This window comes from Capra hircus, chromosome 9 (assembly GCF_001704415.2).
Source record: "Capra hircus breed San Clemente chromosome 9, ASM170441v1, whole genome shotgun sequence".
NCBI classification, from domain to species: Eukaryota; Metazoa; Chordata; class Mammalia; order Artiodactyla; family Bovidae; genus Capra; species Capra hircus.
In genome coordinates this window covers 10,177,711-10,199,007 of record NC_030816.1, presented here as the reverse complement: position 1 = coordinate 10,199,007, position 21,297 = coordinate 10,177,711, and the positions used below count along the sequence as shown (strand labels likewise).

Genomic DNA, 21,297 nt, shown 5'->3' with positions numbered 1-21,297 from the left:
CTCTCAATTAGTAATTCTATATCCAGTAAAACACTACCTCAAAACTGAAGGCAAAACAAGGACATTTTTTATGAATAGGTGGAAATAATGCATTACTAGAAGACAAGTAAGGAAGGTTCTTCAGGCTGAAGTGAAAGATAAGCGGATGCTAATTGGAATCCACAGGAAGGAATGAAGAGCAAGATAAATGGAAAAGATGTAGGTTACTTACCACAAAAGCACACTCAACAGAGGTCAGCATAAAATTAAAACCCATCTTTTCCTTGCATTTGCCAGTGCCCTAAAATTAGAGCTTTTGATGTCGAAGACTACACAAAGTGAGAGTCTAACAGGGGGCTGCACAAAAATAGGAGACCCTGAATGACTGTATGGCACAGTGAAGGCAAATCACAAGTGAATACAAGCCTGCGAAATTGCCCACCAATATCAATCCTTTGAAACTTTAGGAATTTCAGACCTTGAACGTGGTTAGTCTGCTTTGAACTAGACATAATGCCATGGGCCTGGGAAAATCAATTGCAAGTCATCTCTGGAGGAAAATACCTCATTGTGAAACTTATATTATTCCCACAAAGAATTTGTCAAGTACAGTGTTTACCATACAACCAAACATAAATAGGCACATAAGTAAACTAGACTTGTATCAGTGAGAACTAACAAAAACAGCCCGCAATAGAAACAGACACCTGTTACTGGAATTATCAGATATAAACTGTAAAACGACCATGCTTCCTGTATTTAACAGCACAAAAGACAGGTTTGAAATCATCAAAGGGTAAAGGCAACTAAAACAGTAAGCATATTTGGAGAACATCTGCAACAGAATTTCTTAAAAATATAATTGAAATTTAAAACTCAGTGGGTAGCTTAACAGCAGAATAGGCACAGCATGGAGGAAGAATTAACGAACAGAAGATGGATGAGAAGAATAATCTGTAATTCAGCATAGAGAGACAAGAAGGTAAAAAATACAGGAAAAAAAGGGTAAGAGACATAAAACGCAGAGGAGATCTAATGCATGTTTGATCGTGCTTCTAGAAGGAAGACATAGACTAGAGCATAGTATTTGCAGAGAGAATTGCTGAAGATTTTGCAAAAGTGACGAAGAACTACAATTTGTAGTCTGAAATCCAGTGAATTCTAAGTGTATGAGGCCCACGTGAGAGAAATACATAGAAGTATATAGTTAGATACATCACAGTGATACTGAGGGAAAATTAAAAAAAAAAAAAGGAAAATGAAAAGTTTTAAAGTAACCAGGGAAAAAGACATTACCTTCAAAGGAGCAGCAGAAATAGAGATCTGAAGACAGGCGAATGATAGTGTGCACAAAGGTTAAAAACTGTTAACCTGGGATTTCATATCAGGAGAACATGTCCTGATACGAAAGAGTCCAGACAAAGATAAATATATTCTCTGTCAAGCAAAAACTAGGATAATTCAATTGTAGTGATTTGGTTTCTTATGAAAAGAAATGTTACCAGTATATTAAGTAAAAGAAATGATTCCAGAAAGAGGGTCTAAGTTCTTGAAGGATTGGTAAAGAAAGTGGTCGATATGTTGGTGACACCAAGTGAATGTTAATTGTGTAAATTAGTACTACCTTGTGGGATTAAAATTGTGGAATTAAACTATAGTTTCAACAACAACTGGGACAAAAAAAGATCACTTTAGAATGTTAAAAAGTTCAATTCTGCATCTAATAGCATGATTTTAAATAGTAAAGTGAAAAATTGAACTTCAAGGGGAAATACATAAAGTCATCATAATGATTCAAAACCATAATACTTTTTCTTTTGCCTTTTTCTGTGTGTTGCATTGAGCAGTTGTAAACGTTTACAGAAGATCTACAAGGAACAATTTTTCATCTTATTAAAACAATTAAAAATTTGTTGGCACACCACTTTTAATGACTGTAAAATTCTCTTACTGAAATATATAGATGTCTATTTAATTCAACCATCCTCAATTTTTAGAAATTTAATTTTGCAGTATTTTCTATTAATATTATTGTAAGCACCTTAATCAGAGAAGGCAATGGCACCCCACTCCAGTACTCTTGCCTGGAAAATCCCATGGATGGAGGAGCCTGGTAGGCTGCAGTCCATGGGGTTGCGAAGAGTCGGACACGACTGAGCGACTTCACTTTCACTTTTCACTTTCATGCATTGGAGAAGGACATGGCAACCTACTCCAGCATTCTTGCCTGGAGAATCCCAGGGACGGGGGAGCCTGGTGTGCTGCCATCTATGGGGTCGCACAGAGTCGGACACGACTGAAGTGACTTAGCAGCAGCAGCAGCAAGCACCTTAATAGATAAACGTTTACAGATATCTATGAGTATTTCTTTGAGATAAGACATTTAATTATGGTGTCAAAATGTATGTATATATTTTTTTCACTTTGATTTTCTCAACCAATTCTCAGCCAAAATGTATATATATTTTTAATGCCTTCACCAAGTGGCTTTCCAAAAATCTGTTATTTGCAATCCTGACAGCAGAAGGAGAATAAGTGTAACCGTTTCTCCATATCATCATTGCTGCTACAATTTATCTTTCAAAAATATTTTTTATTGATACTAAGTATTTCATTTTAATTTCCATTTCATTACTAGTGAGTGAACATTTTTCATGGATTTTTAAAAAAAATAAAAAATGGTTATGTTTATGTTCATTTCTGTTAAACATTTAAATTTTTCTGTAAACGAAGTAATCTGATAACCAGATTTGGTGAAAATTGGATATTAATACACTCATTGAGACTCTGGGTAAGTAATAACGTGAGGTTCACAGCTTCTGTGCTTGGGCTTTAGAATACTATGATTAAAGAGGCTTTTTCAGTGGCTACTCTACAGAAATGAGGAAATCAAGAGACTGAGTTTCAGATGAGTGGGCTGTGGTTGTGATGTGCCTAGTTTTCATAACCATGCATATTTGTGAACACTCTTGCTGCACCAGACTCATCCAGGGTGTGCTCTTCTGAAACAGCACTGAGCTATCTGAAGTCTCAGCGCTGTCGTTTTATAGTTTCATCAGTCTTTGTCTTCCGAAGCTAAGTTGCTTTTAGAAAAGTTTTACTGAATGCTCATTGTACCAGTATATCAGATATTTAGTTTGAAATATCATAATTTGAGACCAACATGCCCACAATAGAAATACTAGTTGTGGAACTTTTTGATGTTCTTCTTTTTTGTTTCTAGAAACCACTAAGTTTTATATGACGGAGATAATTATTCTGCCATCTGAAAGAAATTTTCCCATCATACCAAGGTACAAATAGCAAATTGTTCTGTAATTTCACATGTAAAGAAAGATGGGAATGATTGATTATTTAGGAATTCATTTTTATTTATACGCCTGTTTGCTTGGAAAGGAAAATTGAAAGCCTTTGGAAGGGCTTTTCGGTAGGAGAATGAAACCGCAGATAGGAAAGATTTGAAGATTTATTTATGGTTTGCTTACAAAATGATTTAAGCAACTGTGCTCTTATAAATCTAGTTCTGAAATTTTTTTGTGCTTTTTTCTATGTGCTAGATATCCAAGGTCTTATAATCATCCATTGGTTTTTGAGTAATTATTTCTGGTTTTAATTTAACTTATTTGCAACGTGAGTTAGTTTTCAAATGACTTCTGTGTTTTTAAAAACAATATTGCCTAGCCACTGAATTCATTAGTATTTCTTTTCTTTGAATCTTTTTAGTTTTGCAAACAAAAGTTAACTGTAGTGTGTCTTTCATTTATTGATGTCTAAAAATTATGGCCCTCTGACTATAACCTTGAACTGCATCTTCTTATAAATACTTTGATTATGCATCTCAGATCTGACACTCTGAGGGGAAGCAAATAGAAAACATTGGAGATAATACTGTCTAATGTTTGGAAGGAAATGTCTCATCTTCTTTTTATAACTTAGTTAGTCACTGTTTAATTTACCACAGCTCAAATGGAATATTGACTAATCTAACAGTGTATTTTTTTAATTTCATGGAGGAAATACTTAGGTTAGGCTTCCCTGGCGACTCAGATGGTAAGGAATCTGCCTGCAATGCAGGAGACCTGGGTTCAATCCCTGGGTCAGGAAGATCCCCTGGAGAAGGGAATGGCTACCCACTCCAGTATTCGTGCCTAGAGAATCCCATGGACAGAGTAGCCTGGCAGGCTACAGTCCATGGGGTCACAAAGAGTCAGACACGACTGAGCAAGTAATACTTTTTACGTAGATAGGTTGGGGTGGAAAATGTATTAATGATTGAAGAATAGGTTATAGAAAGACTGGCTCAGGAACTTCGCTGGTGGTTCAGTGATTAGGACTCCAGGCTTCTACTGCAGGGAACATGGGTTCGATCCCTGTTTGGGGAGCTAAGATCTCACCAAGACTGGCACAAACACCAAATACATTAAAAATAGATTAAAATTAGCACAGGTTGTGAGGGAATGGGCAGCATACAGAAAAATCTGGTATGCAGCCACCTCTGCCTCTTGGGTACCCTGTGGGTATTTGGGGGTCTTATTGTTAGTTATTATGAGAGCCTCATTGTGAAAACTGGTTTCTCTTCAAACAGGTCTCAGTTTGTACAGAGCATTATCGCCCAGTGTATGGTGGAACTCTCCTCTGCTAGAAGCACTTTTAGATTCACTATTCAAGGTCACGATGACAAAGTATACATTCTGGTAAGAAGTGATCTTAGCCCAGTTTTTTGTAGCCTAGCAGTTCAGGGTCTCAGAAATTCTTTGGATTTTGTTATTCTTAATTCTCAGGTCTAGAAAATAAGTGATCAAAAATTAAAATTTTAATGTCAGCTTAATTCACAAATCAAGCGCCTTTAATTGAATAACAAATGATTTACCTGCCACTGTGTAGAAATCCCATGGACAGAGGAGCCTGGTGGGCTGTGGTCATGGGGTCGCAAAAAGAGTTGGACATGACTTAGCGACTAAACAACAGTAATGTGCTAGTACTGGGAATTCACAGAGAAATAAAACCTAATTCCTGTTCTGGAGAAGCTCATGCCACAAAATAAAGATTTTCTGCTTTCAGTTTTTAATGGCTTTGTCAGCGAAATACCATTCTCATTTTCACTTCTTACTTCTTTATTTGATGCTGTTCTGTTTAAAATATGTTCTATTGATCCTGCTTTTGTTTTATCATTTCGTGTGTGTGTGTGGTAAGAACACCTAACATAATCTACCCTCTTTACAGATTTTTATATTATAAAAATATTATTTGATATGTTGAATATAGGCACAACGTTGTACAGCAAGTCTCTGGAACTTAGTCATGTTTCCCAACTAAAACCTTATACCCTTTGATTAGCCACTCCCTGTTTCTCCCTCCCTCCAGCATCTGGCAACCAGCATTCTACTCTCTACCTCTATGAGTTAGACTATTTTAAATTCTTTATGTAAATGGAATCATGCAGTATTATCCTGCTGTGTCTTATTTTATTTATCATGATGTCCTCAAGCTTCATCTGTATTGCCACATATTACAAGATTTCCTTCTTGTTAAAGGCTAATATTCCGTTGGTGTGCATACCACATTTTCTCAATCCATACACCGTTGGTGGGCATTTACACTGCTTCTGCGTCTTGGCTGTTGTAAACAGTGCCGCAGTGAGGATGGACGTGCAGAGGTCTCTTCACGATCCTGAGTGCAACACTGATGTTTGAGAAGCAGTGGCAAATTTTGGAGAAGAAGCTCCACAGATAGCAGAATCATCCCCTACATAAACCACAGGCGTCTAATACTAAACTGCAGAAAAGAGGTTAGGACATTATGTAAAAATCCAAGTCGGAGGGCCCAAGTCTCTTGTCTGCCTCCACATCAGTTTTATTCAACCAGTAAACATATACTGAGTACTTCTTATTTGAAAGACATTGTCCTAGGCGCTCAGGATAAAACAAAAATGCCTTCAAGGACCTCACACGCTAATACGGGAGCATGGTAGCTAAAAGGAGCGAGGGAATTGAACTTGTTACTTGATACTGCTTTGTGACTGACGGTCCATCACAGGGACTTCACGCTTCTCTAATTCCAGATAATTTTTATTCAAAGTTAAAATATTTTCTAAGTAAGAGTGACACTAAGTATACCTCTTAGTCATAGTCTGAAATCAGCTTTAATTTTCTTTTTTTTTTTTTTCACCATTTTTTTTTTCCTTTGGCCCCACCTCGAGTTTTGCAGGATCTTAGTCCCCCAACCAGGGATCGTGCCCCTGCAGTGGAAACACAGAGTCCTAAGCACTGGACCGCCAGGGAATTCCCTCAATTTTCTTTTCATCTTTTCAAGTTGAAAATCAGGAGTCAAATTTTTTTTTAACTTACTACTAGTGTATATTTAAGTTAAAATTTTTTTCATTCTTATAAAAGTAATACATTCTTGAAATACATTCTGACAACACGAAGAACATAAAAGAAGCGCTCCTTCCTTCCATTTTGTCCCCTCTTCTGCCCTGCTGTGTCATACCATCCAGAGGTAATCATTAACAGTCCATTTCCCCCTGTTTATGATTATATGTAATACACCCACAAGTATTTGTAAAAATAACACAATGGTGTGATTAGCATCATTCTTTAATGTGTGTACTTCACTCAACCATGTATCATGAGTTCTATTTCTTGTTAGTGTAAATATGGACTCTTATTAATGATTAGAATTCCACTGTATGGCTGGTAAAGACAGTGCTTCAGGGAAAATCATCTTTGCATGTGTAGTTTAGTCCATTAGAAACAGATTTTTCTCATCACTCTTGGAACTTGTGTATTTTAAACTCTGATAATTATTGCCTCCAAAAAGTTGGACTAATTTATCTTTTACAAACCTCCTTTACCTGCTTCTTGAGAAACCTATATGCAGGTCAGGAAGCAACAGTTAGAACTGGACATGGAACAACAGATTGGTTCCAAATAGGAAAAGGAGTACGTCAAGGCTGTATATTGTCACCCTGCTTATTTAACTTGTATGCAGAGTACATCATGAGAAACGCTGGGCTGGAAGAAGCACAAGCTGGAATCAAGATTGCCAGGAGAAATATCAATCACCTCAGATATGCAGAGGACACCACCCTTATGGCAGAAAGTGAAGAACTAAAGAGCCTCTTGATGAAAGTGAAAGTGGAGAGTGAGAAAGTTGGCTTAAAGCTCAACATTCAGAAAACGAAGATCATGGCATCCGGTCCCATCACTTCATGGGAAATAGATGGGGAAACAGTGGAAACAGTGTCAGACTTTATTTTGGGGGTCTCCAAAATCACTGCAGATGATGACTGCAGCCATGAAATTAAAAGACGCTTACTCCTTGGAAGGAAAGTTATGACGAACCTAGATAGCATATTGAAAAGCAGAGACATTACTTTGGCAACAAAGGTCCGTCTAGTCAAGGCTATGGTTTTTCCAGTGGTCATGTATGGATGTGAGAGTTGGACTGTGAAGAAAGCCGAGCGCCAAAGAATTGATGCTTTTGAACTGTGGTGGTGGCGAAGACTCTTGAGAGTCCCTTGGACTTCAAGGAGATCCAACCAGTCCATTCTGAAGGAGATCAACCCTGGGATTTCTTTGGAGGGAATGATGCTGAAGCTGAAACTCTAGTACTTTGGCCACCTCATGTGAAGAGTTGACTCATTGGAAAAGACTGATGCTGGGAGGGATTGGGGGCAGGAGGAGAAGGGGATGACAGAGGATGAGATGGCTGGATGGCATCACTGACTCGATGGACATGAGTCTGAGTGAACTCTGGGAGTTGGTGATGGATAGGGAGGCCTGGAGTGCTGCGATTCATGGAGTCACGAAGAGTCGGACACGACTGAGTGACTGAACTGAACTTACCCTCTATAGACACTCTTGGTACCCCACCCAGGTCCCCTCTCCTTGGCTGGTCCCCCATTTCCCAGGGATGAGAGTTGCCTGCTCATGGCTCACAGCCGCCCTCATTCAGAGACATGTCCTGTCTGGACAGATGTAGCCTGGCCTGGGGAGTTTCTTGTCCTCTCTCAGTGCCACCCCTGTCCTGCTCAGCCTACTGCCTATGACTTGAACCTGGGCTACAAAACCTGCCATCTCCTGTCTCAAAATGGGACTGATTCTGTAGATGGGATTCAGGTTCCAGGGGCTCCCTGTGAGATTAGGTTGAGTCCACATCACTGGCCAACTCCTTCCCCTGCCTTCTCTTTCCCTCCCACCCTTTTTCCTGAGAGTAAATCCTCAACTAGTCAACTGAATCCAAATCCAGAAGCATTCTCCTACAAGCAGTGTGTGGGAAGACCTGCTCCAAACCCTTCTTCTGAGCTCAGTGCTGTCAGTCTTTTTGTATTTGCCAATCTGATAAGTGCAAAGGAGTGGCACAAAAATTTTGTATTTCCTTATTACTAGTAAGAGTGACATTTTAATATATTTATCGCTTATTTCTTACTTTTGATTCTTTTCTTATTCCTCACCTATATCTCTCTTGGTCTGTTTTTCCCACTTACTGATTGCTGCTGCTGCTGCTGCTAAGTTGCTTCAGTCGTGTCTGACTCTGTGCGACCCCATAGACAGCAACCCACCAGGCTCCCCTGTCCCTGGGATTCTCCAGGCAAGAACACTGGAGTGGGTTGCCATGTCCTTCTCCAATGCCAGAAAGTGAAAAGTGAAAGTGAAGTTGCTCAGTCGTGTCCGACTCTCAGCGACCCCAGGGACTGCAGCCTACCAGGCTCTTCCGTCCATGGGATTTTCCAGGCAAGAGTACTGGAGTGGGGTGCCATTGCCTTCTGATTGCTAGGAGCTCTGTAAATTGTGGATAAGAACTTTGTGTTACATATTTTCTCCTAATCAATTGTCTTTAGAAACTATGTTATCAGCAACTCTATAAACATTGTACTTTGAAAGACTTACCCTACTTCAAAGTTGCATACATGATTTTTCAATTATTTTTGGTGTTTTACAGCTTTACCTTCTTTTAAAATAGTTTTTGTTTTTGTTTTCTCTTTTGAGTGGTGATATGAGATATGGATAGGATTTCCCTGGTGGCTCAGACAGTAAAGCGTCTGCCTACGATGTGAGAGACCCAGGTTCGATCCCTGGGTCAGGAACGTCCTCTGGAGAAGGAAATGGCAACCCACTCCAGTATTCTTGCCTGGAAAATCCCATGGACAAAGGAGCCTGGTAGGCTACAGTCCATGGGGTCGCAAAGAGTCGGACACGACTAAGCGACTTCACTTACTCACTTACGAGATATGGATGGGGTGGGGATAATCCTTTCTTTTTTTTTTTTTTAATATGCTTATGCTTAAGACTTTTCTCTTCGTTTCTTTAGCTATGGCTTTTAAACTCAGACAGTTTGGTGATTGAATCTTTGGGACAGTCCACAAGTATCCAGAAATTCCCTGTGTTGGAAGATGTATTGAAGGCCGATGCCAGTTCCGCCTGGAATGCAGTCAAGGTCCTCTACCAGCCATGCATCAAAAGCCGGAACGCAGAGTAAGTGATGCTTTTGCATGCTCCCTCCATATTGTGTTTTCCTTTCTGCTGCCATGTTCGTATTAAGAAATTAAGGAATTCAATGGGACTGTGCCACTTCCCTACTGGATGCTGCTAGCAATCATATTGCTACATATTGTGCTTTCAAAATAGATTGAATCATTATAGGTTATTTATGCTAATGTGCAGAAAGCTTACTTTTACTGAAAATAATTGGCCCCCCTTTTTTTGGTAATCTCAGCTGTCTGTGCATATGGCTGCAGTACTCAATCAGGCTTCGACAGCTATGAATATTTCCTGATAAACGCTTTCCGGCATTCGGGACACAGTCGTGAGCAAAACGCAGTGCCTGTTTCCTAGGGTTGTTGTTCTCACAGGGGGAAGGCAGACCGTAAACAAAACAGACAAAACATCAAAGACTGATACAGCTCTTACTGTAAGTGAGGTGCTCATCTGAGGGCTCCTAGCTCATTCGAAGCCTAACAGTAATCCTGTGGGGTAGGTGCACGTATCAGTTCAGTCCAGTCGCTCAGTCGTGTCCGACTCTTTGTGGCCCAGTAGACTGCAGCACGCCAGGCTTCCTTGTCCATCACTAACTCCTGGAGCTTGCTCAAACTCAGGTGCATCAAGTCGGTGATGCCATCCAACCCTCTCATCCTCTGCTGTCCCCTTCTCCTTCTGCCTTCATCTTCCCCAGCATCAGGGTCTTTGCCAGTGAGTACATGTATCAGCCCGTGTTAAAGACAAGGACACTGAGACACAGGCATTAAGTTACTCTAGTGAACTATAAAGCAAGTTAAGATAGATGGGGAGAGGAGGTGTGGGTGTAGGAGGTTGGCATTTTATACTAAAAAGTCTTCCTCAGATAAAATGACATTTAAGTGGAAAACGTGAAGGCAGTGAGGGGAGTGAACCGTCTCTGAGGAAGAGCATTCCTGGCAGAGGGAACAGCAAATGTTCTTATTTGAACAGATTGGAAGCTTATACTTGTCCTGTACTCGCTGATGGGTTTGATCAAATTTGTACCAAGAACAGAAAGATCCCAGTCTTCTGGGAAGTAAGAAATTCTTAAAAATTATTGCTTGTCTTTTCTTTGAATTATACAAGCAGTACAAGTCATAAAATATTCAAACAGTAGAGGCTTACATAAAGTAAAATATGAAGGTTCTCCATCATGTCCCTCTTTAGAAGAAAAAAGTATGTTCTGTATTTTTCCACCTTGTTTTTTCTTTTTTGCATCTTGAATGATACATGTGTATTTTTTCACACTTACAACAACACTGTGTCTTGGAGATTCTTTCCATGTCAATGCTTGGCACTTTATGAAATGAATGTACTGTAAGTATTTAACCATATTTCTGTTGATAATATTACATTTTTGCTGCTTTAAGTAGTATTGCACTGTGTGTGTTGTACGTTTGTTTTGTGATTATGTATAGTTTTTGTGAGGTATTTCTAAAAGTAGAATTACCAAGTCAAAGAGTATGACTTTTAAAATTTTGATGGTAATATCAAATTATTTTGCAAAAAGACATTGCAAGCTTGTCCTTCCACATAAAGTTTCTATAAATATCCTTTTCTCTATACCCACACCCAAGCTGCCACATAGATTTTATTTTTGCCCATCTGATGCCAGTCTAAATGAAACAGACAGTTGACTATCCTTGTGTTTTATTGAGGCATGATCAGAGAATATGGCTTATGTATTTGATGCCTTGGGGACTTTGGTGAGGAATGTGTGTGTGTGTATTTTTGTTGTTATTTAGTACTTCAGTTGTGTCCGACTCTATTGCGACCCCATGGATTGTAGTGGGCTCCTCTGTCCATAGGATTTCCCAGGCAGGAATACTGGAGTGGGTTGTCATTTCGTTTTCCGGAGGATCTTCCTGCCCCAGGGATGGAACCAGAGTTTCCTGCATTGCAAGCGAATTCTTTACCACTGAGCTAGCAGGGGAGCTGCACGCATGTGTGGGCGCCCGTGTGTGTGTGTACCTTTCTGTGTTTAGGTTTATATAGTCAAGTGTATTACAACTTTTTAATTCACCCTTTTTATTTATTTGAAACGTGGCTCTTTTGAGAAGGGCATGTTAAATCTCACTATGGTTATCGAAAAGTCATTTTCTTCTGGCTTTGATGCCTTTTTCTGTGTTACATGTTTTGAAGCTATGTAATTCTGTACGTAAAAGGTTTGTGCCGTAACAACTTGACTGATTGCATGTTTTATCAGTAAGGTTTTTCTTTCCTTTCACTTCATACTCTTTTTCTTTAATTCTGATTTGCCTGATGTTGTTATCGCTATATTTACTTTCTTTTTTAAAAAATTATTGATTTGTTATCTTGTTTTTCATTTCTTTTCAGCTGTCCCATGTTATCTTAGGTCTATATCTTGTTAACATATACCTGGTAAGCAGCATGTAGCTGGATATTTCAAAACTGCAGTGTGGCAATCTGTTTATTTTAATAGTGAACTTAATTAATTCTTGTTTATTGTGATCACTGATGTAGTTGAACTTAGTCTGCTTTTGCATTGGTGGCCTTCTCTGTGTCATTGCTTTCCTTTGATGATTTGAAAGTAAAAAATGTTTATTTAAAAATGTTTTTTAGTGGTTAACATTGAATTTTTATTACATATCCTTAAACTTATTTTTAACATTGGCTATCAATACCTATATCTATTTAGTATCCACTCTCTTTACCAAAATAAGAAACTACTTGTAAAAAAAATTTTTTTTGTATATTCTTATCCATTAGGTTTATCACAGTGTATTGAATATAGTCCTCTGTGCTGTACAGTAGGACTTTGTTACCTGCTAATTACAAGCTCCCAGTTCTCCCCTCCCCCACTCTCTTTCTTAACAAGGCTTCCCGTTCAGTCTCTCCCTCCTAAGACACTTTCTCTCCTTTGTTGAGATCATTTATGATTCTGGATTCTGTTTTATTTCTTCTAGGTCCTTGTTAAACCTTTCTTGCATCTTCTCAATCCTTGTCTCTAGGCTATTTATCTGTGATTCCATTTTGATTTCAAGATTTTGGATCATTTTCACTATCAATATTCGGAATTCCTTCTCAGGTAGATTCCCTACTTCTTCCTCTTTTGTTTGGTTTGGTGGGCAACTCTCCTGTTCCTTTACCTGCTGAGTATTCCTCTGTCTCTTCATCTTGGTTATATTGCTGCATTTGGGGTGGCCTTTTTATATTCTGGGAATTTGTGGAGTTCTCTTTATTATGGAGCTTCCTCACTGTGGGTGGGGTTCTATCAGTGGCTTGTCAAGGTTTCCTGGTTAGGGAGGCTTGTGTTGGAGTTCTGGTGGGTGGAGCTGGGTTTCTTCTCTCTGTTTTTGAATACAATGGTCTGCTTTTCTGGTTGCCTGATGTCCTCTGCCAGCCTACAGAAGTTGTTTTGTGGAGTTTGCTCGGCGTTAAAATGTTCTTTTGAGGAATTTGTGAGGAAGAAAGTGGTCTTCCCGTCCTGTTCCTCCGCCATCTTTTAGGAGAAGACTGATTCTGGATTCTGATGATGAAGGTTTCTGCTTCTTTTTTTAAAAATATTTAATTAATTAATTAATTAATTTGGCTGCATCAGGTCTTCATCGTGGTGCTTAATTGCTCCATGCCATGTGGGATCTTAGTTCCTCAACCAGGGATGGAACCCATGTCCCCAGGGCAAGGCAGACTCTTAAGCACTGGACCGCCAGGGAAGTACCATGGTTGTTTCTTCTTAGGGAAGTTTCAAGCCAAAGCTCTACCCCATTTGCTTACTTCTTACTTGTACTCCTACATAATGACTATAAATGGCTTAATATTTTTATTGTATAAGTGTGTTACCATAAAGGAGAAGGCAATGGCACCCCACTCTAGTACTCTTGCCTGGAAAATCCCATGGACAGAGGAGCTTGGTAGGCTGCAGTCCATGGGGTCACTAAGAGTCAGACATGAAACATGCAGGATTGTTTGATGGTTTTAAAAATACTTATAAATAGTATTATATTGTATGTGTATTTTTGCAGTGTTTTCAAAGTCATGCTTCTTTGTTCCAGTTGTTTGATTTGATAAGTCTAATAGTTCTTTTAATCTTGGAATATTGTCAATCCTTGAATGTCTGAAAATGGCTTATACCTCTTTTTGTCTCTTGGAAAATCTTAGGATTTTTCTCTTTATCTTTGGTTTTAAGATTTCATTCAAAGGTCTAAGTGTAAGTGTTTATTCAGAATTTTCTCTAATGTCATAAACTATTCTTGCCTTACAGATGCAGTGTTCCCTTAGTCTCTGTGCGAATAATAATTAAAGTCTTCTGTTTTTTTATTAACTCTTTTTCCTTGAATATTATTAACTTTTCTCTTTTTGACCTTGTGTTTGGTAGGGGCTTCCCTGATAGCTCAGTTGGTAAAGAATCTGCCTGCAATGCAGATTTGATTCCTGGGTTTGATTCCTGGGTCGAAAAGATCCACTGGAGAAGGGATAGGCTACCCACTGCAGTATTCTTGGGTTTCCCTGTGGCTCAGCTGGTAAAGAATCCACCTGCAATGTGGGAGACCTGAGTTTGATCCCTGGGTTGTGACAATCCCCTGGAGAAAGAAGAGGCTACTCACTCCAGTATTCTGGCCTGGAGAATTCCATGGACTGTATACGTATAGTCCATGGGGTCGCAAAGAGTAGGACACAACTGAGCGACTTTCGATTGTGTTTGGTACTACCTTTCAGGATGTTGCTTTTCCCAAATGTTTGATAATTTTACTGAAATTCCTGCACTAGAATGTAAACTCCAGGAGAGCCAGGACCTTGATTGTCTCACTCTTCACCCCATCTAGATGAGTGCTCACAAAAGTGCTCCAAACATGCAGTCTATGTTTACATCTAATGCAGCCCGTGTGAAGTGAATCACACGTGGTTTTCTGTTCGCCCTCGTGTTTCATAATCACTCTTTAGCTATTGATGACTGTCGGTTTTTGTTACCTTAGCCTGCCTTTTTGGAGTAGGGAATGAGAACTCAAAGGAGATCCTAGTCCAGATATGCCTATTTTTGGACAACTTTTGACTATTACGAAGAAGGAAGCAGTTCAGATTTATGTTATGGTGGTACACCTTGACTTCATCATGATGAAGGCTTTTTGTGCTGTCTTTCTTCAGGATGGTTAACAAGGACTCAGCACACCTGTCTCATCATTTCATGTATTCTAACTGGAAATATAGTGACTGTAGTCCATTGTATTCTGTGTATTTATTAGTGGACTTAAATCTTCAATCTTGGGGATAAGTTGATATCCAGTAAATGAGCTTATTACTTTAGTTTGCCTATTCTGTAGAAGTACGTTTGTTGTGCTTTTCCTCTGGCTAGTTTGCCTCAATGCCAAAGGTGGGGAGGAAATTTCATAGGTTGTAAGCATCCTGTGAATTATTTACTTTTATCTTTTAAGGACATTAGTATCTCTTTTGGGGCATGACTGAGTAAATTGTAGACTCCCTGGCATATTTTTGGCACTTGGGGTGGTATATTAACTATTTTAGTCAAATTGGCTAGAATTTTTTTCTAGTGGAAGTGTGGATTGCCAGATGGCAGTCTAAAAGAGGAAAATAGCAAATATAACTATGGTTTTATTTCCTTGAGTACATATAAAAAAGTAGCATGTAATATTTTTAGAATGTTCTTTCTAGCAATAGACACACATGTCTCTTAACATTTTGAAGTCTATTTTTTTTTTTTTAATCTCTTTCCCCCTGCCCACTCTCAGCCAGAGTTATCTTACAACTCACACTCCTTAGTTTGCATGTCAAAGTTTAGGTCTGCAATACTAACTTTTTAGCTTTGGACTCTGAAGTTCACTTCTGCAGTTTAATTTTGTTAATTCATTATTTCACCTGCTACCCCTGTTCTCTAGATTGGGGGTAATTTTGTCCCTCAAGGGACATTTGGTAATGTCTGGGGATATTTTTGGTTGTCACAACTGGAAGGACTAATGGCATCTAGAAGTATGTGGCAGTGGGGTTGCTCTTAAATGTTCTGGAGCCCTTAAAGAATTATTTGGTCCCAAAATGCCAGTTGTGCCAAATTGAGAAAGCTTGTTCTTGATGATTTCCTGAAACCAGGCTGTGTCTACCTTTCCACTCTGGGTGTCAGAGCCAGAACTTTTCTTGAAATGGTGTTTAGTCCAGTGAATACAAGAAATTTTACTGTGGCGTTATAATAGAGTCAGGCGACAAAAGCAGCCCTTAGCATATGATTGTTGCTGTTACTGTGGGCCATTACCCTGGAGCACGTTACTAGGTAACAGTTACCACGGGGACCATTAGTGGTCCTGCTCAGCCATTGGTTGGTGCTACAGTTGGCCCCTCCCCCAAGCGACCGACTGTCACTGCTTGACCCTTAGTGGGGCTTTCAGCCAATGGCTGGCGGAATGGTGTTCCTCAGGTGGAAAGTGAGGTAAGAGGTGGATCCTGGCTTTCTCCACAGGGCCCTCTTGCTTACTCGGCCTCTGGGCAGTCGGTGAGCTGGCGTGCCCAGGAAACAGGCTGGGAGCTGTGTCTTGCAGGACTCCAGAGCCCTCGCCAAGGCCGCCCAGGGGCCTTGGCCCAGCAGTGAACCTCTCCCCCGTCCCTGTCTCTGCAGCATAGCGGCAGCGGCCGTCTGCATGGAACACAGTCTTTCTCCTTTTCCCCTCCCCAATTTGGGCAACCTGAGGGCCAGTTGGGTTGGGCCAGGCCAGTTGGCCTGGCTCCCTCAGCCATGACAATGGGCGAGGTCTAGGGCCCTGGCCCTGAGGGAGCCGCCCGCCACTGAGATCTCCTTCCCCTTAGCCAGGCCTGGACCTCCAAGGGTGAGTTATTCCCTTGGTATAGATTTACAGGAACATTGTTACCTGACTGTGATCTGACCACAAGAACAAAGGACTTGACAAGAAGTTTGCAACAACTAACCACACCCCTCCCTCACCTTTCCTCGAAAAGGGCTTTGCTGAAAGCTTTTGGGGAGTTTAGATATTTTAAGGTAGAAGCCACCCATCTCGTTGCATGGCCCTCAGTAAACCTTTCCGTTTGCTCTAAACTCTGACGTTTTGGTGGTGTTTGGCCTCACTGTGCAAAGGGCACACAGACTTGCATTTCAGTAACATCATGAGTCCAAAATCTCTGTAATCCCACATGTTTATTTTATTTTTCCTCAGGTTAGCTTTGTTAGAATAAATAGGCTAAATGGTAAAATAGTGTAACTATTGTTATACTGCTTTCTGTTTCTTTGGGGCAGACATGAAGAATAGATATATTTTTGTTAAACAGTAAGGAAGGATTTCATAGGTATCAGGTTCTTTGTTCTCATATTTGTAAGAGAATAGATCTTAGGGGAATGTAATCATTAAGAGAAAATAAAGACTGTTTTTAAAGCTAAATTGGATTCTCTTTTATATAAGTTATATGAGTCCTACTCTTGGTAGTGGTTCTTTCCACCTTTTCAAAAGATACAATATCTGACTTAGGCATCTGGAAATTTTGAACTGAGAACTGTTCTGTTTTCTCCTGTTAATAGCATTTTCTTGCAAAAGATATTGAGGGTTGAAATGTTGATGTGTTATATTCAACCCTAATGTTAGTAGAGTTTAGAGATTAAATTTTACAGGCTAAGATTTCTCTCTGTTGGCTAAATTGGTAAATATTGGTTCTAAATTAGAAGTGTTGTTTTTACCTTAAGATAGTTATCGTTATAGGTTTTCCTAATGAAATAAAGACACATATAAATCACACCCATATACATTTCATATACATAAAATAGTATTACTAGTTGTTTCTATTCGTGAAGTGTGTTTTTATTCTCGTTTTCTCCTTTATTTCAGAAGGAAATTTGAAATTATGCTTAATTTTTCTTTCTTGAGGTAAAAATCACATAACATAAAATTTACCATCTTAATCCCTTTTAAGTGTACAGTTTAGAAATGTTAAGTGCAGTTGCCCTTTGAACAACATAGGGGTTTAGGAGCACAAACTGTGCAGTCAAAAATCCACTTGTAATTTATCATCAGGTATCTGTGTTTGAGGTTCCTCTGTATCTGCAGTCATGAATTCAACCAACCACGGATTGCATAGTACTGTAGTACTTAACTATTGAAAAAATCTGCATGTGGGTGGACCCACACAGTTCAAACTCTCATTGTTCAGGGGTTAGCTGTATATTCGCATCATTGTAAAACCCATCTCCAGGACTTTATTATCTTACAAATCTGAAACTATAATATTTTTCTGCTTCCCCTAGCCTGTAGTAATCACCATTCAATTTTCTGTTTTTATGCGTTTGACTGCATTAGTGTCCTAGGGCTGGCATGACAAAATGCCACAGACTGTGCAGTTTAAACAACAGAAATGGCTTTCCTTATAATTCTGGAGGCTAGACGTCCAAGATCAAAGTGCCATTAGGATCAGTTTCTCTTCCTGGTTTCCAAGTGAATGGTCATCATCTTGCCTGTGTCCTCATATGTAGAGAGAAAGATGGAGAGAGGGAGAGGGAGGGATGGATCTTGCGTCACTTCCTTCTCTGATGAGGCCTCATTCTTTTGACCTCCTTTAATTTAAGTACTTCCTTAAAGGCCCTATCTCCAGACACGGTCACATTGAGGGTTAGAGTTCTAACTGTTCATGTTCAGCATACCAGTTTTGGGGAAGCCACTGTTCAGTTGATCACATTGGCTACTTCAGATGCTTCATGTAAGTGGAATCATAATAGTATTTATCTTTTTGTAACTGGCTTAATTCACTTAGCGTTCCTCAAGCTTCATCCATGTTGTAGCATATAACAAGATTGCTTTTCTTTGTAAGGCTCAATACTATTCCCTTGTATGCATAGACCACTTTTTGTTTATCCATTCATTCGACATTTGGGTTGCTTCCACCTCTTGGATATTATGAATAGTTCTGCTATGAACTTGGGTGTGTAAATAACTGAGACCCTGCTTTCAGTTTTACCCAGAAATGAGATTGTTGGATCATATAGTAGTTCTAATTCTTTGAGGAACCTCCGTGGTATTTTCCATGGTGGTTGCAGCGTTTTATGCTCCCACCAGCAGTGTACAAGGGTTTTGATGTCTCCATATCCTCATCAGTATTGTCAATCTTATTATCTTTTTTTTTTAAATAGTAGGCTTTCTAGTGGATATGAGGTATTATCTTATTGTGGTTTTGATTTTCATGTCTCTGATGATTGACCTTCTTTTTATATACTTGTTGGCCATTTGTATATCTTTTTTGGAGAAATGTTCAAGTTCTTTGCCCATTTTTTGATCTTTTGTTTTTTTAATATTTGGGTGTTGAATTGTAGAGTTCTTCATATATTTTGATATTAACCCCTCTTCAGACATATGACCTGAAAATATTTTTTTTATTCTGTAGGTTGCCTTTTTACTCTACTGATTGTATCTTCTGATGCGCAAAAATTTTAACTTTGATATAGTTTCATTTATCTAATTTTGCTTTCTTCATCCTTGGTTTTGGTGTCGTATCTGACAAATCATTGCCAAATTCTCCTTAACTTTGAAGCTCTGTATCTAATGTGGTAGAGACTATCATTGCCTGAAATACTTTGGAGTTAAAATTAAGTGATTTAGTGATTTAACTGAATTTGTCATTTATACTGATAAAAACAGATATTAGTTTTTGCTCATTTTATGTTCAACAGAACATCCAAGTTTGTTACTTATTAATTGCATAGCTTGCTGAAACGCTACACATGAACTTATTTGGATAGTATGTGAATACAGTGCTGGAGTGAATAAATAAATGAGCAAGTGAATGAATGAGTTGATATGTGTCACCAGCCCCTTAAGAGCACTTTATCACACCATCTCAAGTGGGCATCTTCTGCTTCCCCACATAGGAGTCCTGTGGTCATGTCACTGCACCCCAGTTAGGGACAGACTCTGCAGAGTAGGTGGAACTTACACTTCAGAAATGAGTGTCAAGTCTTACCTTTTATAAGTAAGGAAATTGAGGAGCAGTAAGAGAAAGGAGTACAATTAGTTTGTTAGGCAGTGAGAAAGCCACAATTAGAGCCACGTTATTCCAAATTCAGTGCTTTGTCATTACATTCTATAGTCCATCACCATAACATTTTAGGAGATGCGAAAATGTCACTCTAAATGTGTACTCTTTCTCAAGAACTGTTTTGTCCCTTGGTAGTTTAGAATAATTCAGCATTTTGATTACTCGTCAAAATACACTGCTTTCCCTACTATACTCAGTGAATATTTATGCATGTTAATATATAACTGTGGTAGCAAAAACTTCTGATTTATAATGTGTTCATATCTGATCTTATAGGTCAAAATTTAAAGTTACAGATATAACTTTTTCAGATGTCCCTTGCCTTACCTTCTTAGGACAGGAAATCAATTGAAAGAAAGTTAATCCAAAAATATAGAAATATAATCAGGTACCTCCAGGAAATACAAATGCTTCTCTGGAAAGGACTTTTCACACATTTTATCTTACCATATTATCACCAAGACTCACCCATCTAGAGACCACTCTTCACTATGAAGCAAATTAAACACCCACTTTTTTGATCTATAATTAGAAAAATTCCTCTTCTGAGTGGACAGTGTTTTGTAAGGTGGCCTAAATTCAGGCTTGTTTTATTTGGAATTCGTGTACTATCCATGAATTCATTTATAATCATTAAAGAAGATACAGGAATACAGGAAATAAGATAATAATTTATAATAAAAATGAACTTTTTTTTCCCTGGAGATTCTAACCAAGCAGGTTTCCTGTGAAAAGTAGTTCATCTCTTGGGATTTCTTTCTTAGGGGAAAATCTGGTTTCCTTCTTCTGGTATAAGAACATGAGCCAGGTATTGTTCTGACCTGTGGAGCTAAGCAGGGGGCGGGGGGTGACCGGGACTGGATAAAGGAAGGAAGGGGAATGTGTATATGAAATTGTTTCTTAGCTTTTCTGTATTTTCTAATCATGTGTTAGGTATTTTTGGGGGCAGGATCAAATCCGAGATAGTTATCTTAAACTTTCACATCTGATGAGTTTTGAGTTTTTCTTTTTCCTCTCTTTCATTACCTCCTACTCTGTGCTCCACGGTAAGAACACAGTGATTTCTGCCATCGAGGAACTTGCAGTAAAGATATGGCTACAAATGTATCCCATGCCTCAAATTCTTAAAAAAAAACAAAAACAAAACTGCATATATGTTGAGAAACAGGAAACAGTATTCAGTAGCTGTATTAAAGAAAAATGGGGAGAAGTTAGGAAATGTTTTCCTCCATTCCACCCCATCCCAGTAAAAGCTGAAAAGGGCTGGCTGGCAACTGTGGTGAGTCCTCAGGAGCTCAGTGGCTACTGCTGCTGGGGGTCCTTTGCTCACAGAGGGGCCGGGGTGGAGGGGTGGTCATCTACCCCCAGAGATGCTCCCATTTCCTTGCTTAGCCTGTTAGAGTCTCCTCAGAAGTTCTCACTTGAAGAAAAGATTCCACAGCTGATACAGAAATGTTTGAGAACAGCTGTTCTTCGGGCTATGCATTTCTCCAGACCCTGCTTCACTAGATCGTGCCTTAGAAAAGAGACCCCATTTTAATCGTTAGAATGGCCTTCCTTTTCGGGGACTGAAACCTACTTCCCAGAAACTCTCATCTAGAACTACCAAAAATTAATCTGCTAATTTTTGAACACCACAGCCGTTCTAATATTTTAGATCATCTGACCCTCATTCCTACCTTTTCTTTCCTCCAAGCTAGACCTGCTCAGATGGAATGGTTTGAAGCTCTCCTTTCCTCTTGCAGTCTCTCTTTTCACTTGGTCCCGTTTCCTGTTACCATCTTGATTGCCCCTGAGATGTTGCCACAGCATCTTATCAGATTTA

The 21,297-nt window shown here is 39.2% G+C and overlaps 1 protein-coding gene across 3 annotated transcripts in view; it reads left to right on the top strand.

Moving 5' to 3' along the window:
• The window catches only part of UBE3D (ubiquitin protein ligase E3D), a 159,730-nt gene that overhangs the window by 38,750 nt on the left and 99,683 nt on the right, over positions 1-21,297 (top strand). For all 3 annotated transcript variants that reach the window (XM_018052926.1, XM_018052928.1, XM_018052927.1), the window contains 3 exons: positions 3,203-3,272; positions 4,565-4,673; positions 9,292-9,455. In XM_018052926.1, coding sequence (XP_017908415.1) covers positions 3,203-3,272; positions 4,565-4,673; positions 9,292-9,455 — 343 coding nt within the window. The remainder of the gene's footprint in view (positions 1-3,202; positions 3,273-4,564; positions 4,674-9,291; positions 9,456-21,297) is intronic.